The sequence below is a fragment of the Larimichthys crocea genome, chromosome III (assembly GCF_000972845.2).
Source record: "Larimichthys crocea isolate SSNF chromosome III, L_crocea_2.0, whole genome shotgun sequence".
Lineage (NCBI taxonomy): Eukaryota > Metazoa > Chordata > Actinopteri > Sciaenidae > Larimichthys > Larimichthys crocea.
The window spans coordinates 12,049,266-12,066,338 of NC_040013.1; the positions used below are offsets into that span (position 1 = coordinate 12,049,266).

Genomic DNA, 17,073 nt, shown 5'->3' on the forward strand with positions numbered 1-17,073 from the left:
TTTGTTATGCAGGTCTGGCTTGACAGAATGATTTTGTTATCTCTTAACATAGCAGTGTTCACACTTAGTTGACCTCCTGCAAACATAAATTACAGCAAGTTTTTTAAATAAGAGATTTAAATAATGTATTATTTGTACACTTGCATGCTCTGATCTCTAATAAACCCACTATGTGATATTAAATAATATCCATATTTATATGTGTCCTCTATATAGCCTAATGTTGTTTTTGAATGTCTGAGTCAATACATTGCATTTGAGGAACACAGGAAAAATCGACAGCAGAAACCTCGATCGAGATTTCTTTTATTTCCAGCCGGAGACGTTAAAATTCAAGCCAGTTGTAAAATGAAATGTAGAACATCCACTATTACAGCCCTTACGGTCAGAATAACAGACACATTTTTATATCTTTATTCGGATTTAATAACGGATAACCGGATGCTCGGGATTTTCAAAAGGATGCTTGTTTTTCGTATCTTTCCGTGTAACGTGAACGCAGCATTGTAGATCCACGTTTCCCATGATGCAGTGCGAGGAACACCCGGCGGGGACATTCAAAACTATGGCCGAGGTGTCGAACATATTTAAACCAACTTTAAACTCACAAGATGTGGACAACACCTCAACTGCTAACAGCGGAGACAAAGAGATAAAGAGACGCCTTTCGTTTTCGTCTGAAAAAGATGTCAGCACACTGGAGGAGGCGAATACGGCGTGTAAAGTCTCAACGTTACAAAGTGTCCCCGACGACTCAAACTCACGTCGACTCTCGGCGGAAATCGCCGGTCAGCTCTCGCCACAGGCCGTAAACACACGGCTAAAGGCGAACACTGCGGCTGAACATCCACCGAATTCAAAACATCATGTTGTAAACAACACTGAAGACAAGGAAAACACCGCTATGTCCTCTACAACCATCACCTCAGGTGGGTTATGTTGATATAACCGGTGTGTTCACATCTGGGTGGGGGGGCAGCACGTTTCTGAGCCCGGAAGCTGAGTGATAACCTGACAGGTTGTTTATTAGGATTATGTGTATAAACACTGTCCTCCTCTGTTATTTAAATATAAGTGTATGTGTCCAGATTACATGTTGACACTGACACTTTAATGTAGTCCTCAGGTGCTTTCATTTTGTGCCACTGCATGCAGTATTTAAACTTTTTACTCCACTACATTTATTCAGTAGCGATAGTTTAGAGCTGGATGAATAAATTGTTCAGTTTTCAACAATTTATCAGCAACTATTTTAATGAGCATTTAATGGTTTGAAGTGATTTATGAAACAAAAGTTCCCCCTCACTGTCTGATCTAGTCTGTTCTCTGTCGTGGTCATTGTAAACTGAATATTTCTGAGTTTGGACTATTGGTTTCTTTAAACAAGACATTTAAAGATGTCAGTTTGCACCCTGGAAAACTGTGATGGACTTTTATTTACTGTTCTCTAGTTACATAGTAAGTATTATTGGTCAAGATTAAAATATCCAGTTTTTAAGTGAACATTAAAAGTCTTGTGACCTTGGTACATTTCATTTTCATGTGAGAAACCTGCTTGCCTTGTTCTCATGCATTTGTATGAGCTCAAAGCAGAAGTGGTTGTGCCCAATTTTAACCCCCCTTGCTCTCTCTCTGCTATGTTTTATTATAAATATGTGAAATATATAGATTGACTCAGTTTTACTCTATTATCCCTTTATTAAATATACAAAGAGAACTGCTGGTCGTATCATAATTTCTGCCACAGTTAACACAACAGTAATTATAAACCAGTAGTACAATGCATTAAGTATATTTGAGTTGAATGCATGCATTTGAGTGTACTTTTGAATGCATGACTTTTAATAATAGGCTATTTGCCATTTCTTCCACCACAGCCGGACAGTAGCTATATGTCATGTTTAGCAAAATGGGGGCAGTGGCTTTATTGGAACACTGGTCTAAATTTAATTAACATTTAACCAGCTAAAATTGAGTAAGACAGGTCTATTGCTCACAATAACGACATTATTCTGGTTCTCATTTGGGCAGAGAACACCCAAGAAGAGGGCACTTCTGGTCAGAGTTTGCAAGATTCCAGTGTGACTACCAGTAAACAACATGGTAACACAGAGGACGGTGATGCTGAAGTGGTGAGAAGAGCCCAGGAGGAAGGCCATGTGACCGTGGTCTTCCCGGGCACTGTAACTCAGGAAGGCTGCTGTCGCTTTGTCAGCGAGATCCTCAAGTGCATTCTCTATCAGAGGCAGCAACTACCCATGACTTATGACCAGCTGGTGTACTCCCAGAAGAAACAGCAAGCCTCAATGCAGGTGAACAAAATATATATCTATATATATTTACATTCACAAATAAATAAATGTAGTGGATTTGAAATTTAACTAAAAGTGTTTGGTTTTCAGGATAAAGACATAGTAAGTCGGAGGCCAATTCAGTCTGCAGACATGGACTGGCGCAAGTGTCAGCAGACCCTGCAGGAGCTAGAGGAGGTACTGCAGCAACTGGAGGTGCTATTTTCCCTCAGCAGGGTGCCCCGTGTGCTGCTGCTAATTGGTGGTTCCCTCATCCTGCCCAAAGAGCTATATGAGATCAACATGGAGTCTCTGGTAGTAGCTGGTGGAGATCAATGTCTGCGGGTATCCTCATGCTTAAGGCAACTCTTCCGCACACTTTTCGTGGCTGACCTTTTGTCTGACACCAGACCTGTTCGTTTAATGCCCACTACAGTGTTAGCAATGGCTCACAGGGATTGCGGAGTAAGTTGGTTCTACCCTAAGTTACAATTTAAAGTGCCAACCCGTGTAAAGAACCAAATTATTGCCCTGTCTACTGATTGCACCACATATAAGGAACCAAGGGCAGAGGGGTCCGACTGGCAGGATTATGTGTGGTTTCAGGCGCCCATGACTATCAAGGGCTTTGGCAAGTGACCCAAAAGATTCTGGAGCAAACAGATATTGGAGCTCTACCTCTGGAGCCTGTTTACTAAAAATACATTTTAATGGTGGTTCAAGTGAATTTTGAACTTTTGAATTGAAGTGTCCATATTTTAATTTAGTTTTTTTTTTTCTATTTGTGATTAAAAATATTCCTATTAAAACAATAGTGGGATTATTGACACCAGCAGTATAGCGTATTAGTTTTTTTTTTATAGTCTTGTCAGAGAATGTATTCCCAATGCTCTGTTGTTGGAGAACTTTGTATATTATTGTTTATATTTATGGAGAATGTTGGTGACATGTTTTGCATAAAATATCACTAATTTTAACAATCTTAAACACAGGACAACACACTTAATATTGGTGCAATATATTTTTAATCTGCATAACTTAAAAGATTGAATGCATTATGTCGCTTTCTTGAATCCAATCTTTGGATACATTGCCAATGTCGTCTGTGTATATACATGTTTACATTTATTAAAATGATTTTGATATTGCTGCAGTTTTGGAGGAACTCAAGCAGTGAGATTCATTGTAATGTGAACGTTATTGGTAATAATGATGCATTTGTGTCCCATTTGGAATGATCAATCAAAATCAAACACAGCAGCAGTAATAAAGAACAGATGTACCATGACCACATTGCTCTGAGGGTGCATCAACAGGTTCAGGATGCCTCCACTTTCTTGACAAACTGGACAAAGTCACTGGCTAGTAGCTGGGGCTCCTCGAAGGCAGCAAAGTGACCACCTTGGGGCAAGAAGGTGTAGGAGTAGATGTTTTGGTATCTTATTTGTGCCCACGACTTAGGGCAGTGCATCAGCTCATTAGGGAAGGCAGCGAGTCCAGTGGGCACAAATATCCCTGTCCTAAAACAAAAGACAAAACCTTGTCAGAGGTCACATTAGGTATATACAAGTCATGGTTTTGATAGCATGAGCATTTGACCACATACCTTCCATCCACTCTTTTTTCAGGGTCCGTCTTTAAGTTCTCTTTGTAGAAGCGCATGGAGGAGACTATGGAGCCTGTGGTCCAGTAGATCATGATATTTGTCAAGAGGTCATCCAGGCTGAATTTCCTGTACAAATGCAGCCATTTATATTATCATTTATAGCCAACAACAATCACATAAAGCTTGTTGCATCTATCTCCATAGAAAATGATGAAAAGGTACAGAATTCCCTCTTGTACCTTTCCAGCCCACCATCCATCAGATCTCTGTTCTTCAGATCAGTCCAAGAGGAGAACTTCTCCAGAATGTAGGCCGCCAAGCCTACAGGAGAGTCATTCACTCCACAGCCTGTACACACAATTTAAGATATATTAAGGCGTGAAATGATAGTATACTGGGATTACAAAATACTAGGAACAGTTGTTTTGTCTTGGGTGGTTTCTTTAAATTCCTGGCAGAACAGTGAGTTCATATCAGCCAAATCGGTGCTTGTGTGTGTCCCCACCTGCGGTGTCTGGTTTAGTGCCCTGGATGTGAAAGTAGCCAGATTCCTTCAAGATCTCCCAGACATTCTTCTCAAAGAAAGGGAACAACCGGCGAACATCTTCCCGACTAAAGCCCACGAGGAAGGGCAGATATGGACCAATCATGAGGGACAACAGCACTTTGAACCCCTTTCTTGACATAAACATGTTTAGGTGAAGTCCTTTCACACACCTGAAACATAGAGATATAACTATAAACTAAATATATATAGCTGTAAATGCAAAGAGTTTTAAACGTCTCTTAGAAAAATATGCTTTATTTGCTCCAGTCTCCAGGAATTTGTAGTGTCAGTGTTTTGTTGTTGTTTTTTGCACACTGCTAGCATTGTTTCACAATTTATGTTGACATGTCACAATGTTCCCTTTTAGTGGGTGGTGGAAATTCCACAGCAGTGATAACTTGTGGGATGTGGGTTTGTATTTGTCTTACTGAGGCTTCATTTGTGCCATGTTGGTGGTGATGAGGGAGCCCCAGTCTCCTCCCTGCAGGTAGAACTGGGAGAACCCCAATCGCTCCATCAGTGTCAGGAAGATTCGGGCAGCAGCGAGACTGTCAAATCCTGAAAAAAATACAGGAAGCACATCTGTAAACATCTGCCGCTCAAGCTGAAGCAAAAACATGTATTTATTTAGACTGATCTACCTTTTTTGTGAGGAGCATCTGAGAAACCGTAGCCAGGGATTGATGGGCATATGACTTCAAACACAAGACCATCCTGGTTCTCTGTGAGAAGCGGCAGAATCTTGTAGAACTCGTAGAAGGAGCCAGGCCAGCCGTGAATGAGCATAAGAGGCAGAACCTTCTGATTCTCACGGTGCGGTGGCCGCACGTGGATGAAGTGCACATCCAGTCCTGTATTGAAGCAAAAGCACTGGTGAAAATTAAATCAGTAATTGATTTGACTATCCATATTATTAGGGTTGTTGCTGCTTGTACCTTCTATTTTAGTTTTGAAGTGTGGATACTTGTTAAGCACTGCCACCCGCTTCTTCCAGTCAAACTCATGTCTCCAATAGGAAACCACTTTTTTGAGATAAATGGAGTTGAAGCCATACTGAAAGCCACTGTCTTCTAAAGGATCAGCATAGCGGGTTCTGTCAATGCGCTCATGAAGATCCTGTTGAACATAAACATGTTACTGTGTTGGTATTATTACTACTTTTAAAGTGGTAGTTGGTGATCAAAAGTTCAAAAGGACCTTAATCTCTTCATCTGAGGTCTGCACTTGAAATGGATAGACGTTATCATCCTCTGACACTGGTTTCTCTCCTGTTCCCCACCATCCTTCACCAAGGGGAATACTTTTCACTTGTCTTCTTTTGTGCACCACGTACGCCAGGATCCCTCCTGCTGCCAAAGCCGAGCCTATCATAAGCCTCTGTTTGGCAGCATCCAAGCCAAAGAAAGTTTCCCTGCAAGGTGTGCAAACATAAGAAGCTCGTTGGACTACGGCTGTGATTTCAATGCAAATATGTATGTGAGCACCGCTACTCATATAATTTGAGTAACGGTGAAAGGCACACTTACTTTAAAAGCTGGAGTTTTTGCATTGCGCAGGTCCAAAGGTGATCGTGCACAGGTGTGTTTTTTTTTCAGACCTGCACTAGGACAGAGGTGAAAAGTGTTTTATTTGCGCCCTGGAAGTTTTGCACAAGCACACCACCAAATCCAAACACGACATACCTTGTTTGATTCCTTCCTTCTGCCTTCAGATGTAATACTTTCTACGAATTGAAGTTTGAGCCACTAGCTGCTGGCTACGGCATTCACTGGTGTTCAAAACGAGCACACCCGCACCCTGAGCTCACTGGTATGCGGGAGCTGTGTCGCAGAGATTTGTGATTGGCTGATAGACGTGCCACTCCCGGTAAACAACACCCCCGTGACGTCGTTGTTTATTTAATCGGGAGGAAGCGTCGAGCTGTTGTTTTGTTGGGTCGGAGCGATGAGCGTGATGTGGAAGATTGTCCTGGCTGTTTTTGCGGCGCTTCTCGCCGTCAGCTCGGCTGGTTTGATTGGGGGCTTCCAGGACATTGATGTGAATGATGAAGGGGTGCAAAACGCCCTGAACGTCGCCGTCGTCAAACACAACAGGGAGAGCAACGCATTGTGCCCCAGCGAAGTGGCAAGGGTGGTGAAGGCCAGGAGACAGGTTGGTTAAGTTTAAACACTGACTTGTGTATGTCTAGTGACTTTGTTAAAGATAGTGAAGTCGTGATAATCCAGATTATATTTAGCAGTAGGCCGCGGTGTTATCATACATTATAGTAGTATAGATAGTTAGGCCTTATGTCTCCTAACGGTTTAATTTTCACTCCTAAACTAACCTAAAGTCACTGTAACATACTGGTAAATAACAGTAGTATTAACAATATTATTTCTTGAATGTGCACATTATGTGCGTGTGTGTGTGTTTGTGTGAACTTTGTTGCTGTATGACTGAAAATGGCAAGTATACTTGCAAATATCTGTGGTGTGAGTTCATTTGAAGTGGCTGGGAATGTCATGGTTGCCTGTTCTGACTTGAAATGTGCTCACTCATCAAGATTTATTGTGATCTGTATTTCCATGACCCACTCTCTCTTCTCCATAGTTGGTTGCTGGCTACAATTACCACATAACCACCAAGATGGTCAGGACCGCCTGCAGAGGAACCAGTGCAAATGCAGTGCGTACCATGACTAATGAGTTCCTCATTTACTTAATGTTACTAGACACAATGTTTAGATATCATCCAGTAGACCAAACTATCTACTAGAACCACCTCTTTGTTTAGATCTGTTGCTGTTAAGTTAGGCTGAGTAGAGTGGAGCAGGAAGAACCAATCAGCAGTAATTGCTGGGACAAATGTTTATATGACACAATGAAGAAACAACCTTTTGTATAAAAATTGCCAAACTTCCAGGAAAGCCCAAAAAGAATTTCTCATAGGCAGCATTTCAGAATGTTTTAAAATCTTCTCCTAACTCAACCGACTCACAGAGTTACACAATTTTGTAAGGGAGTCAATGTTTAATGTAGTTAAAAGGTGAAATCTGTTGACAAAGTGTCTGTGAGGCAAACATGCGCTGCTTATCTTGGCAGGTACGAGAGTCCAAACACAAAATTTGCATTACAGTTAACCAAATGGACTGTGTACTTACTGGATGTCAGTTGAGGAGGTGGTCCTTCAAATGTGGCTCAGGACACATTGCATATACACCGACTGCTAAAAGAACGTGACGCGTGCCACCTCCAAATGTGGTCTGAGTGTAAATACAATGCATGGGATCACCCAAGATGTTAATGCCAAGTGTATATATATAGGGCCAAAGATATTAAACCATAATCATTTTTAAGCAGACGTTTGAGGTTATCTTATAATTCAGCATTAGTCTATTAATGATGATTTTCTATTGAAAGAGGTAAATATTTAATTACTTGAATGGAATCTGATCATGAAACAGTCATATTCATGCTCTTACGATGCTTTAAGAGAAGAAGCTTAAGTTAATCAAAAAACAAAGAAATGTTAATGTTAATCTTGACTACAATAGCATCTCAATGCTGTATGCTATTTTATTAATGACATGTGTATTCTGAACTATTTTCTCCTCAGCCTTACGAGTGTGAATTCACAGTGTGGAGCCGCCCATGGCTGAATGAAATAACGGTGACGTCAGTGAAATGCTAGAAAGAGAACTACGTGGGACCTCTTCAGTGTTCACCTGCATAGAGAGTAATCTGTAATTACCTGTAGATGAAACACAAAAGTATTACATTTCTATTTCTGCCTATGCTACTTCACTGTAGTGCATACTAGACCTTGAAGTGTGGTTCAGATTTTCAAATTTTAAACTTTTTAATGCATAACCACTGAAACACACCTATAACAAGTAATTGTGTACTGAATTAGCCTGCTAAAAATCATGCACTTGTTTAAAAATGAAATTAAAGTAGCTTGTGAACTTTAATGAATGTATTGTTGTTAATTCATTTAGATACTAAGCTTTTGCTGTGCAGACCTCAGTTTTTTATGTGTTATTGCTTTCATTAATGGTGCAGAAAAGTGTTTTTTCATTATTCCTATCTGTCATCTGACATTGGCCAATAAGCGCATGAAGCCTGAAGAAAATATAATTAAATAATTGCATTTACAAAAACAATAATAATGAGCACAGATTTTAAAAAACAAACAAACATTTATTACTCTTCTTTTATACTTTTGGTTTGACTTAAAGAAGTGTTTATGATTAAGCAGGACCTAGTGGTGTAGTGATTGCAACTACCACCATAAAAAGGCCTGCGAAAGAGTTGATCTGTTCTGGGCAGAAGAGGACAGAGTACACAACTTCACTACTTGAGTAAAAGTACAGATACTCCTTGTCAAATATTACTCCAATACAAGTAAAAGTAGCTTAGTCGAAATATTACTTAAGTACTAAAGTATTTGCTTAAAAAATGACTTAAGTAAAAGTATTTTTTTTTTATCTCAGGAAATACAGGAAAGGAAAGTAGCTTTATTGTCATTGTACAATACACTGATGTGATTCTGCTACAGACATGTTTATAGCTCAGAAATAAACAAATAAAGGCAAGAAGCCTCAGAACACAGACTCAGGTGCATTCATCAAGAAATGAAATTTCTACATATTGTAGTTACATCTGAACACACATACTTATATCATGCATCACAGCCAAAAATGAGCCGGATAACTCACATCAAAGACAGCCACCTTACTAATGTGCGCACACCCTCTCTTCCTCCCTCCCTCCCTCCCTCCCTCCCTCTCTCTCTCTCTCTCTCTCTCTCTCTCTCTCTCTCCTCTCTCTCTCTTCTCTCACTCCTCACATCACACTCACACTCAACACACACACACACACACCACACAACACCTAACCCCTAACCCCTACCTTGGACTTTGATATGAATTGTAATAAAAAACATGAACAGAAAGTCTTAAACTTAATCATTCAACTGCACTGCAATAGTAAGGCCACCGGTGCTCGGTGGGAGTTTCTCCCTATGTTTCTCCAGTTTCTTCCTCCATTGTATGGATTGTATGGCATGACGTACAGGTACGACAATACGACTAAGACACAAAGACGGACTCTGTGTAAGAGAACACACAGTGTCTGTAGATATAAAGCACAAAAAAGAAGAAAAAAAACATTTTTATTATAAATATATATGATTAAACACTAATGAAAAGATAGTTATACACATATTAATTGTCTGCCATATTCTGTAAATAGGGCACCCCAAATCTCACATGCTGAAACTTTAATGTGAATTTCCCCTTCTGTAAACGAATAAAGTCATTTATTTTCTTCACCATTTGTGTTGGAAGTCTACACGTACAGTATGTGCAGTGTAGACTTCACACACATACATACATGAAACATGATTTGGATTTGGATGATGAGCTGGCTTCTGTAACAAAACACCCTCAAAAGTAGCAGGAGGAACACATATACCACTACACTTTATAATCACTCATGAGTCTTTCTTTTATGAGTAATTAAAAATATTTAGACCTAGGCATGATTATACAAACAATCTAGGATCAAACTAATAAAAAACAAAAATATATAAAAAGCTTTTATTTTCAAAATTCGAACCGGAAGTAGTCATGTAGTTGGTGGTAGTAGTCATTGTTTTGTTTGTTTACAGCTGTTGATCTGTGGTATAGACATGGCCATGTGTTAATGATTTATAAAGGTTGAACTCTTGAGCACGTTTTACTGGCTTGAACAGACAGGCAGGCTAAACTGCACTATTAAAACATGAAGGTTTTAAATAAAGACGAGCTGCAGATCGCCGAAGCAGTGCTGCTAAAACACATACCGAAGAGTCTGAAGGTACACTGATGCAAACTATTAAAAATACATGTCAATATGTCAGCGTGTTGTCTTTTTACTCGCTATTATAGCTCTACGTATTCCGTGTTTTCAGGTCTACGGTTTCCTGCATGGTATCAACAGGAACAAAGCAACTATTCTGGAAGTACTTGTTGATAGGTGGCCTGATTTTAATGTCATCATTTGTCGACCTGACCCTAAGGTGAGTTCACGTCCCACCTTTTTCTTTTTGTTGTTGCTGTTTGTTTGCCACAATGACACATTTTTTACTTCACAGAACAAACGCGCACAGGAGTTCATGAAAAAGGTGACATACTACAGTACGGATGAAGAGGCTTTAAGGACAGTGTTGACAGAGGAGAATGCATTTGACTGGAGAACTTATTTTATAGTTGGAGGTGAGTTTAGAGCACACCATTTAATGCCACATTATACTTCCTCTCCATTATAATTCAAATGATACTATTGTGCCTTTGCTTCAGTATCATTATCTGACAGCCTTGGTTACTACTTTACAAAGAAGATTTATACATTAAATAGCATGATGAACGCATGAAAATTATAAGGACGTAGAGTTAATTGCAAATTGTTAAAGGTCCATGTAAGGTAGAAATAAAGCTATATTATCATATATTTTAGGGGAAATGTAAGGCTTACAAATAAATATAATTTAGATTTGAGTTACTTTATTAAAAACATATTTACACTGGTTACACAGATAACTATTTACATATTTAAATCATTACATCTGCATCAGTAAAATAGCTCCCTCTCTGTAAAGACCACATTTACCTCTGTCTGAGTCACTCCTTCCGATTGGTTAGTGCAGTCATATGTTGGTCAAAATAAGAAAGTGTTGTTGTGAAGCAGATGCAGTCTGAAAATCAGTGCTGCCTGAGAGAGTTGTCTGTCTCCATACTTCTCATCAACAGTGATCCAGCCACTACATACTGAACTCTCACACTACATTATGATGCATTATGACCGCACCCAGCAGTATATCAATGAACTTCACTAATAATAGATTATACAACATAATATACAACTATTTTTCTTAAATCTGCATTGTGTACTTTGATGTTTCAGACTTGAGTATATTTTTGATGCTAATGATTACAAGATTTTCAAGACCAGGCTTACTCCACTACTGGTTTAAGCCCATGCAAAGAAAAATAAGAGAATTGTGTTAACAATGTGTGAATCATTTTGTCCTGCAGGATTTGACTTTTCCCATAGTTCCATGCTCAAAGAAGTGTCTTCTTACAGAGAAGTCAACAACAGAGTCTTCACTCTGGTGCATCTTCTGTATTTGCCCGACATCAGCCAGCTACTCACACCAGCAATCGACAGGTATAAGATAACTTAAAGTGTTCAATGCAGGATATGTGAACATATTCATCTTAAATCTGCATCACAGAAAAATAATATTAAAAGTCCACTGAGTAGAGAAACAATAGTTTATTTTGTTTTTTTCTCTCCAGTGAGCTTGAATCGAGGATTTCATCTCTCAACCATTCCCATGTTGACTTGGTGAATAAAACCTGGAAGTTTGGAGGCAACAAGCAGAGTTTCAAGAACATTCAACACCTCATTGACAACTTCCCATCGTGCTGCATCACTGATGAAGAGGGTCAGCCTGTGTCCTGGATTCTGGTGTATGATTACTGTGCCATGGGCATGTTGTACACTCTGCCAGAGCATAGGGGAAAAGGCTATGCCAAAGTGCTGGTCAGCACCATAGCCAAGAGACTCCACACTGAGGGTTACCCAGTGTACTGCTTTATAGAGGAGGAGAACGTGGTCTCCTACAAGCTCTTCAAAAACCAGGGCTTCATTGAGGATCCCTCATACAGGGCGGCATGGTTTGAGTTCAACTTTTGATATTGTAACCGTTGCAATCTCTAACAATTCTTTAGAGCTGATATAGCATTAGATAAACATGAATTTACTGAAATATTTCCCGATCAAATAATGACTGTATATTGTTACATTTTACTATGTGTATATTGTACAGCTCTCCAAATCACTGAATCATAACCTGATCTGTGATATTGAGCAACACAAATAGTACAATAATAGAGATCTAAATGAACATGTTGATTCATGCTTTGCTTTCAGTCGGCACTCAGCAATTGTCAAATGTCAGAATATCCTCTTTCTTGCGGGTTTTATACACAAGAATGCACATGGTTCTCTCAAATAAAAACATTTTATGCACACTGTGCACACTTTTCACAAAGCTTGCTTTGTAACGTCTTCTGTTTCCATGTTTCCACGCTTTATTGAGAAACTTTAAAACAGGGGCTAGTGAAGTATTATATTTTCAGACAGTGAACTTATTGGCTGTGGTCTATAATAGGCTATTATGAAATCACAGTTTTTCTGAAAGAAACTACTAGAAGTTATAGTCTATAGCCGGTCTGCAGTCGCAGTCAGTTGAGCTACTGTGATTAGGTGTGTACGTCATCGTCTATGATCAACTTAATTGTCCAGCTCTAGAAGTTAAAGTGTCCAAAACCCACATTAACCAACAAAGCAGCCCAGTCTGAGCCTGGTAAGTGGAGACCACCAGCAATTCACGTAACCAACACGACTCGCACTTCAACTTTAACCGCCGGAAGCGATTACTGTACCACAGACTGTAATGTGTTGACCATCTACTGTACACTCGACTGGAGAAGTGTCGCCAGAAAAGAGCATGGAACTGACCGGAGATCAGCTGAAACTAGCCGAGACCCAGCTGAAAAGATACTTACCTCAGTCACTACAGGTGCGTCCAGTCAGATCTACTCTTTATATTTAACTTAGACCATATGATACATTCTGTACCGTCTTAAGTCGATGACTAACTTTAGCCTAATATTTTTAGTTTGCTTGACAACACGTTAAAATGTATATTTCGGATTGCAATGTAACTTTATTATTATTTTTAAGGTTTACGGGTATTTGGTCCTAATAAACAGATCTGACAAAGCAGACCCTGTAAAGGTTTTAGTGGACAAATGGCCGGAGTTCAGTGTTATTATCTGCAGACCACAATATAAAAAGGTAACAACTAATCTATGTGTATTAAATACATCGTTTGTATTGCTGTATATGTACAGCAACTTCTTTTTTTATTTACAGAAAGGTGATCTGTTCAAAGATACGCAGATCTTTGCAAATGATGAAGGTGTTCTAAAGGAAACCATAAAGAAGTCTTCTGTTTTTGACTGGACCCGATACATTTGTCTTGGTAATAGCAAAAAACACTTTTCAGTCTCACTTTGTTGACTTTTTATCCTCATCCTTTCTTTGCTCTTACAAAGTGTATGATCAAAACTGAAATCCTATCATGCCAATAATGTGCTAATCTTCATTCAGCTAGAAATCAAATGATTCCTACAGACATAAACTTCATTTTTTAACTGCCACCATTGAAGGTATAAAATTCAGCTTTGAGTTTTATTACCTTTTCTTTCATAGTGTTCAAAGTCCTCCCATTGTTATGACACATCATTTAATGATAAGAAAAATACACAGCGTTTTATGTTATATTACTACATGAAAAAAAGTTATGAGTGCAAAGATCAAAAGCTTACTGCCATCACTGTGTATGAATGATTTTATGGGCATTCTGTTAAAACAGCAGGGAACAGGAACCTTCTATTTATTCAAAGGTGGCTGAGTAAAAACATACATAGTAACTGCTTTTTCAAAAATATCAGAGCAACTTTTTATTGTCAAAATACATCAACATTCTTTAAATGACTGTATTGCGTCTGTCCAAGGTATCAGTCTTCACCAGACTGATGTACTGAAAGCAGTGGCGTCAGAAAAAGAAGTGCCCAGCAAAGAACTGGCTGTGTGTCACATGATGATACTGGAGGACGTATCCGACCTTCCTCCTATAGACAGGTAAAGAGCCTATTCATGCAGTGATATCTTAAGTGTCCAGTGTTTCAGTGTGTGAAAATCATGATCTTAGGTGTTAATGGTTATAATAAAACAGGATTCTTCTCTGCTCCATGTCAGCTCAGGGATCTCACTAGGCTCTCTGGATGAATCGCACACTGGTTTGGTGAATCAGACGTGGAAGTTTGCAAAGAATGACGAGGCCGTGAGGATGATCCGGAACATGCTCGCAAACTTCCCCTCCTGTTGCGTGCTGGATGCAGAAGGAAAGCCTGTGTCCTGGATCATGAGCTATCCGACGTGTGCCATGGGCATGTTGTACACTCTGCCCGAGCACAGAGGAAAAGGCTACGCCAAAGTGCTGGTCAGTACCATGGCCAAGAGATTTCACGCTGAAGGTTACCCAGTGTACTGCTTCATAGAGGAGGAGAACGTGGTCTCCTACAAGCTCTTTAAAAGCCTTGGCTTCACTGAAGATCCCTCATACAGGGCAACATGGTTTCATTTCAACAATCTTTAAATATATCAAAGAAGATTAATATATATGTGTAACATATTCTAATGAACTGTTAAGTCCCAGGAATGATAATGAGGTAATTAATGTGCATCTGTAGCACAGAAAAGGGGCGAGTTAAACTGAAAATGGTAGCTATTAGGATAAAAAAGGTGTTGGATTTTAGTTCAGGTTAAAGGGCCTTGAACTGAAATAAGCTCCTTCATGAACAAAGCTTTGCAGATCAAACATCTCATCTTTTCTCCAAAGCAGCACTTGATACATGACTGGATCTGAAATAAAAAGTAACCATGTAAAAGATAAATAATGGGAACTTTTACTTATCAGATTATTTTATTTTGCAGGTGTAAATTCGAATAACTCAAAATGCTCTTATACGACATATTTCAATGTACTATAAAAGATTAATCATAATGAGAAATTGCCATCACAAGTAACTACAGCCCAAAGTCATGTTTTGTTTACATTTGACTGTTGTTTTCTTTTCTGTACCACTTGATAATTAAATATGTACAGATGCCAGGTACATACAAGTATGTATGTACTGTGTGTAAGTATTAGTATGCTTATTTCTGAGTAAAATCCATGATTTATTAAAAAGAACTGAAGTTATTTTGAAAAGAATATTAGAAAAACTGTTGTGGTTGCTTTACCTTTGTTCTGTGAACTCTTCAAGACGAACCAGCCAAGTTTTCCAGTACTCCTGCATGAGCTCGGGCTTCAGCTGATGAGCATGGCCAGGTGAGCCATCCTTGTAGGCTACCACAATGAGTCCGTTTTCAACCTGCAATGACAAGAGATCAGTAGGCTATGAGGTTGTGGTTGGTATATTCTTTTAAGATTCAACAATTTAGATTTTTTCTGACTTTAGGCTGAGAGACACTGAAGCAATCTGAGTGTAAAGCAGGGAATTAAAACAGCATAGACAGTATCTCGGTAGATCACCTGGTATTTATAGTTGCTATCATTGTTCAAAGCTCCAGCGTAGGCTGCCACCTGGATAGGGTTGTCATATGTGTTGCTCAGGAACGGTTTGGGCTTCTCTGAAGTCTTCCAGTCAATGACACATAGCACACCTCTGTGGACAACAATCAGAATCAAGTAGGTTTTCACACACAAGTCATCTGTCTTGGTGTTTTGGTACAAAAACATAGAAACTAGAAAAATATAAAGTTAAAAAGCAAATACTAAAAAGTCAAGAAACATTCGTAGAAAACTGTCAATAAAATATGGAAAAATATAAAAAGTCAGGCCTACTTTTGTGTACAATCAGGACATTTACCTGTAGCGAGCGACACAATCTGCAATTCCCAGATAGTTCAGCGTGCCATGATGCACAGTGCTTTCAATAGCTCTCACTGCTCTGACATCCTCCAGTATGTGAGAGACGCTCTGCATGCATCCCTGCACCTCAGTTGGATACTCTGGTCTCTCTGAAGGACTTTGGTTCTGCTGGGTGCCACCTGATACCAGAGTGTCCTCCAGAGCTGAATGGAAAAGCTTCCCTTGCCTGAATAAATCTGAGCGAATACAACTTTTTAGTAACTCCATATCATACAGTAGTTGACATACCACACATAATTCAATAGCAGGTTACATCAGTGTTATAAAACTCACTCTGACTGTACTCTTTGAAGCCTTCCTCTCCGAGCTCTGCAATCATCTTCCTCCTCCATCTCTCCAGGTAGAAGATCTGATCCGGAGAAAGCGTCTGCTGAAGAATGCGGGTCACACTCGGTACTGAAGACCTGCCTTGACCCCGGTTTAATGCAATCCGGGCTGGAGGTCCTTGCTCTAGGTCGTCTGTTTCTGGATTCTCTTCGCAGTCTAAGAAGGGATGAAGGGTTTTAGGTACCCTCATCTTTGGTCCTGATGATGATGATGAGGAGGGTGTTTGAGCTTTGACAACAGGTCCAAACACGTGCTCGTCCTCTGCTTGAAGGGACTCGGGTGTTTGGGAACTGACCCTCGATGACATGACAGACTTCACAAGTGACGAGTAGCGCTCGCTGTCCACCGAGCTGTACGGGCTCTGTCTCTTTGGGGATGTTAGACAATGACAAGCAGAGAACATTCTCACAGAGAGGGAGGTGCATTGAGGGACAATGATGCCTCTGACGGACACCACGCGTTTAAAAACGAACATTTTGGTGACTTTCACGCAACAAACTTGGACGACTGTAACTTAAAAGCTATCAAACTATGTGTACGTACGGAGGTTTCGATGTTATTACGGTAAACTTAAAAATTCCGCCTTCATCTTGGAGACGGTAATTGCCCCGACTTGTTCCAGAGAAACTTCTCCATACAAACACTGTTGTTTCTAAACGGCGCGCCTTAGCGGTGACACCACTTCCGCAGCTTGGAGTTCCGGGTTTTTG

General features: G+C 39.7%; 6 protein-coding genes across 8 annotated transcripts; 4 read left to right on the forward strand and 2 right to left on the reverse strand.

Moving 5' to 3' along the window:
• The first annotated feature begins 471 nt into the window (after window positions 1-471).
• mad2l1bp (MAD2L1 binding protein) lies at window positions 472-3,442 on the forward strand. The gene is made up of 3 exons (XM_010729947.3): window positions 472-929; window positions 2,032-2,312; window positions 2,403-3,442. The coding sequence occupies exons 1-3, from the start codon at window positions 524-526 to the stop codon at window positions 2,928-2,930; spliced, it is 1,215 nt and encodes a 404-aa protein (XP_010728249.3). The 5' UTR covers window positions 472-523; the 3' UTR covers window positions 2,931-3,442.
• Window positions 3,294-6,243, reverse strand: ephx5 (epoxide hydrolase 5). 2 transcript variants are annotated; one of them, XM_019266296.2, is made up of 10 exons: window positions 6,127-6,243; window positions 5,971-6,046; window positions 5,642-5,855; window positions 5,380-5,560; window positions 5,086-5,295; window positions 4,873-5,002; window positions 4,403-4,614; window positions 4,137-4,245; window positions 3,898-4,023; window positions 3,294-3,811 (listed from the first exon to the last, which is right to left on the reverse strand). In XM_019266296.2, exons 2-10 carry the CDS (start codon window positions 5,991-5,993, stop codon window positions 3,610-3,612), a joined length of 1,407 nt encoding a protein of 468 aa, XP_019121841.1. In that variant the 5' UTR covers window positions 5,994-6,046; window positions 6,127-6,243; the 3' UTR covers window positions 3,294-3,609. The 2 variants fall into 2 exon arrangements, with proteins under 2 accessions (XP_019121841.1, XP_010728263.2); XM_010729961.3 differs by having other exon boundaries at window positions 5,971-6,041; window positions 6,127-6,229.
• An 89-nt stretch (window positions 6,244-6,332) lies between these two features.
• Window positions 6,333-8,396, forward strand: cst3 (cystatin C (amyloid angiopathy and cerebral hemorrhage)). The gene is made up of 3 exons (XM_010729972.3): window positions 6,333-6,595; window positions 7,037-7,111; window positions 8,042-8,396. Exons 1-3 carry the CDS (start codon window positions 6,389-6,391, stop codon window positions 8,114-8,116), a joined length of 357 nt encoding a protein of 118 aa, XP_010728274.1. The 5' UTR covers window positions 6,333-6,388; the 3' UTR covers window positions 8,117-8,396.
• A 924-nt stretch (window positions 8,397-9,320) lies between these two features.
• LOC104918279 (glycine N-acyltransferase-like protein 3) lies at window positions 9,321-12,512 on the forward strand. The gene is made up of 5 exons (XM_019266254.2): window positions 9,321-10,284; window positions 10,379-10,486; window positions 10,562-10,682; window positions 11,502-11,634; window positions 11,766-12,512. Exons 1-5 carry the CDS (start codon window positions 10,210-10,212, stop codon window positions 12,163-12,165), a joined length of 837 nt encoding a protein of 278 aa, XP_019121799.1. The 5' UTR covers window positions 9,321-10,209; the 3' UTR covers window positions 12,166-12,512.
• Window positions 12,513-12,923: 411 nt separating this feature from the next.
• On the forward strand, window positions 12,924-14,735 carry si:dkey-76k16.6 (glycine N-acyltransferase). The gene is made up of 5 exons (XM_027278493.1): window positions 12,924-13,054; window positions 13,219-13,332; window positions 13,411-13,555; window positions 14,055-14,155; window positions 14,252-14,735. The coding sequence occupies exons 1-5, from the start codon at window positions 12,983-12,985 to the stop codon at window positions 14,696-14,698; spliced, it is 879 nt and encodes a 292-aa protein (XP_027134294.1). The 5' UTR covers window positions 12,924-12,982; the 3' UTR covers window positions 14,699-14,735.
• Window positions 14,736-14,750: 15 nt separating this feature from the next.
• mgme1 (mitochondrial genome maintenance exonuclease 1) lies at window positions 14,751-17,068 on the reverse strand. Of its 2 annotated transcripts, XM_027277751.1 has the most exons (6): window positions 16,310-17,068; window positions 15,975-16,212; window positions 15,638-15,770; window positions 15,346-15,476; window positions 14,921-14,964; window positions 14,751-14,879 (listed from the first exon to the last, which is right to left on the reverse strand). In XM_027277751.1, the coding sequence occupies exons 1-5, from the start codon at window positions 16,836-16,838 to the stop codon at window positions 14,925-14,927; spliced, it is 1,071 nt and encodes a 356-aa protein (XP_027133552.1). In that variant the 5' UTR covers window positions 16,839-17,068; the 3' UTR covers window positions 14,751-14,879; window positions 14,921-14,924. The 2 variants fall into 2 exon arrangements, with proteins under 2 accessions (XP_027133552.1, XP_010728296.3); XM_010729994.3 differs by having other exon boundaries at window positions 14,823-14,964; window positions 16,310-17,066.
• Window positions 17,069-17,073: the final 5 nt, after the last annotated feature.

Coding starts and splice junctions, on each gene's coding strand:
- mad2l1bp (XM_010729947.3), top strand. CDS start 524: ATGATGCAGTGCGAGGAACACCCGGCGGGGACATTCAAAACTATGGCC. Junction 930..2,031: donor CTCTACAACCATCACCTCAG/GTGGGTTATGTT, acceptor TCATTTGGGCAG/AGAACACCCAAGAAGAGGGC. Junction 2,313..2,402: donor AACAGCAAGCCTCAATGCAG/GTGAACAAAATA, acceptor TTTGGTTTTCAG/GATAAAGACATAGTAAGTCG.
- LOC104918279 (XM_019266254.2), top strand. CDS start 10,210: ATGAAGGTTTTAAATAAAGACGAGCTGCAGATCGCCGAAGCAGTGCTG. Junction 10,285..10,378: donor ACATACCGAAGAGTCTGAAG/GTACACTGATGC, acceptor CCGTGTTTTCAG/GTCTACGGTTTCCTGCATGG. Junction 10,487..10,561: donor TTTGTCGACCTGACCCTAAG/GTGAGTTCACGT, acceptor TTTACTTCACAG/AACAAACGCGCACAGGAGTT.
- cst3 (XM_010729972.3), top strand. CDS start 6,389: ATGAGCGTGATGTGGAAGATTGTCCTGGCTGTTTTTGCGGCGCTTCTC. Junction 6,596..7,036: donor TGGTGAAGGCCAGGAGACAG/GTTGGTTAAGTT, acceptor TCTTCTCCATAG/TTGGTTGCTGGCTACAATTA. Junction 7,112..8,041: donor GAGGAACCAGTGCAAATGCA/GTGCGTACCATG, acceptor TTTTCTCCTCAG/CCTTACGAGTGTGAATTCAC.
- si:dkey-76k16.6 (XM_027278493.1), top strand. CDS start 12,983: ATGGAACTGACCGGAGATCAGCTGAAACTAGCCGAGACCCAGCTGAAA. Junction 13,055..13,218: donor ACTTACCTCAGTCACTACAG/GTGCGTCCAGTC, acceptor ATTATTTTTAAG/GTTTACGGGTATTTGGTCCT. Junction 14,156..14,251: donor ACATGATGATACTGGAGGAC/GTATCCGACCTT, acceptor TCATGATCTTAG/GTGTTAATGGTTATAATAAA.
- ephx5 (XM_019266296.2), bottom strand. CDS start 5,993: ATGCAAAAACTCCAGCTTTTAAA. Junction 5,561..5,641: donor CCTCAGATGAAGAGATTAAG/GTCCTTTTGAAC, acceptor TATGTTCAACAG/GATCTTCATGAGCGCATTGA. Junction 3,812..3,897: donor GAAAAAAGAGTGGATGGAAG/GTATGTGGTCAA, acceptor CTTTTGTTTTAG/GACAGGGATATTTGTGCCCA.
- mgme1 (XM_027277751.1), bottom strand. CDS start 16,838: ATGTTCGTTTTTAAACGCGTGGTGTCCGTCAGAGGCATCATTGTCCCT. Junction 15,771..15,974: donor GATTGTGTCGCTCGCTACAG/GTAAATGTCCTG, acceptor TGTTGTCCACAG/AGGTGTGCTATGTGTCATTG. Junction 14,965..15,345: donor GAAGAGTTCACAGAACAAAG/GTAAAGCAACCA, acceptor TTTTTATTTCAG/ATCCAGTCATGTATCAAGTG.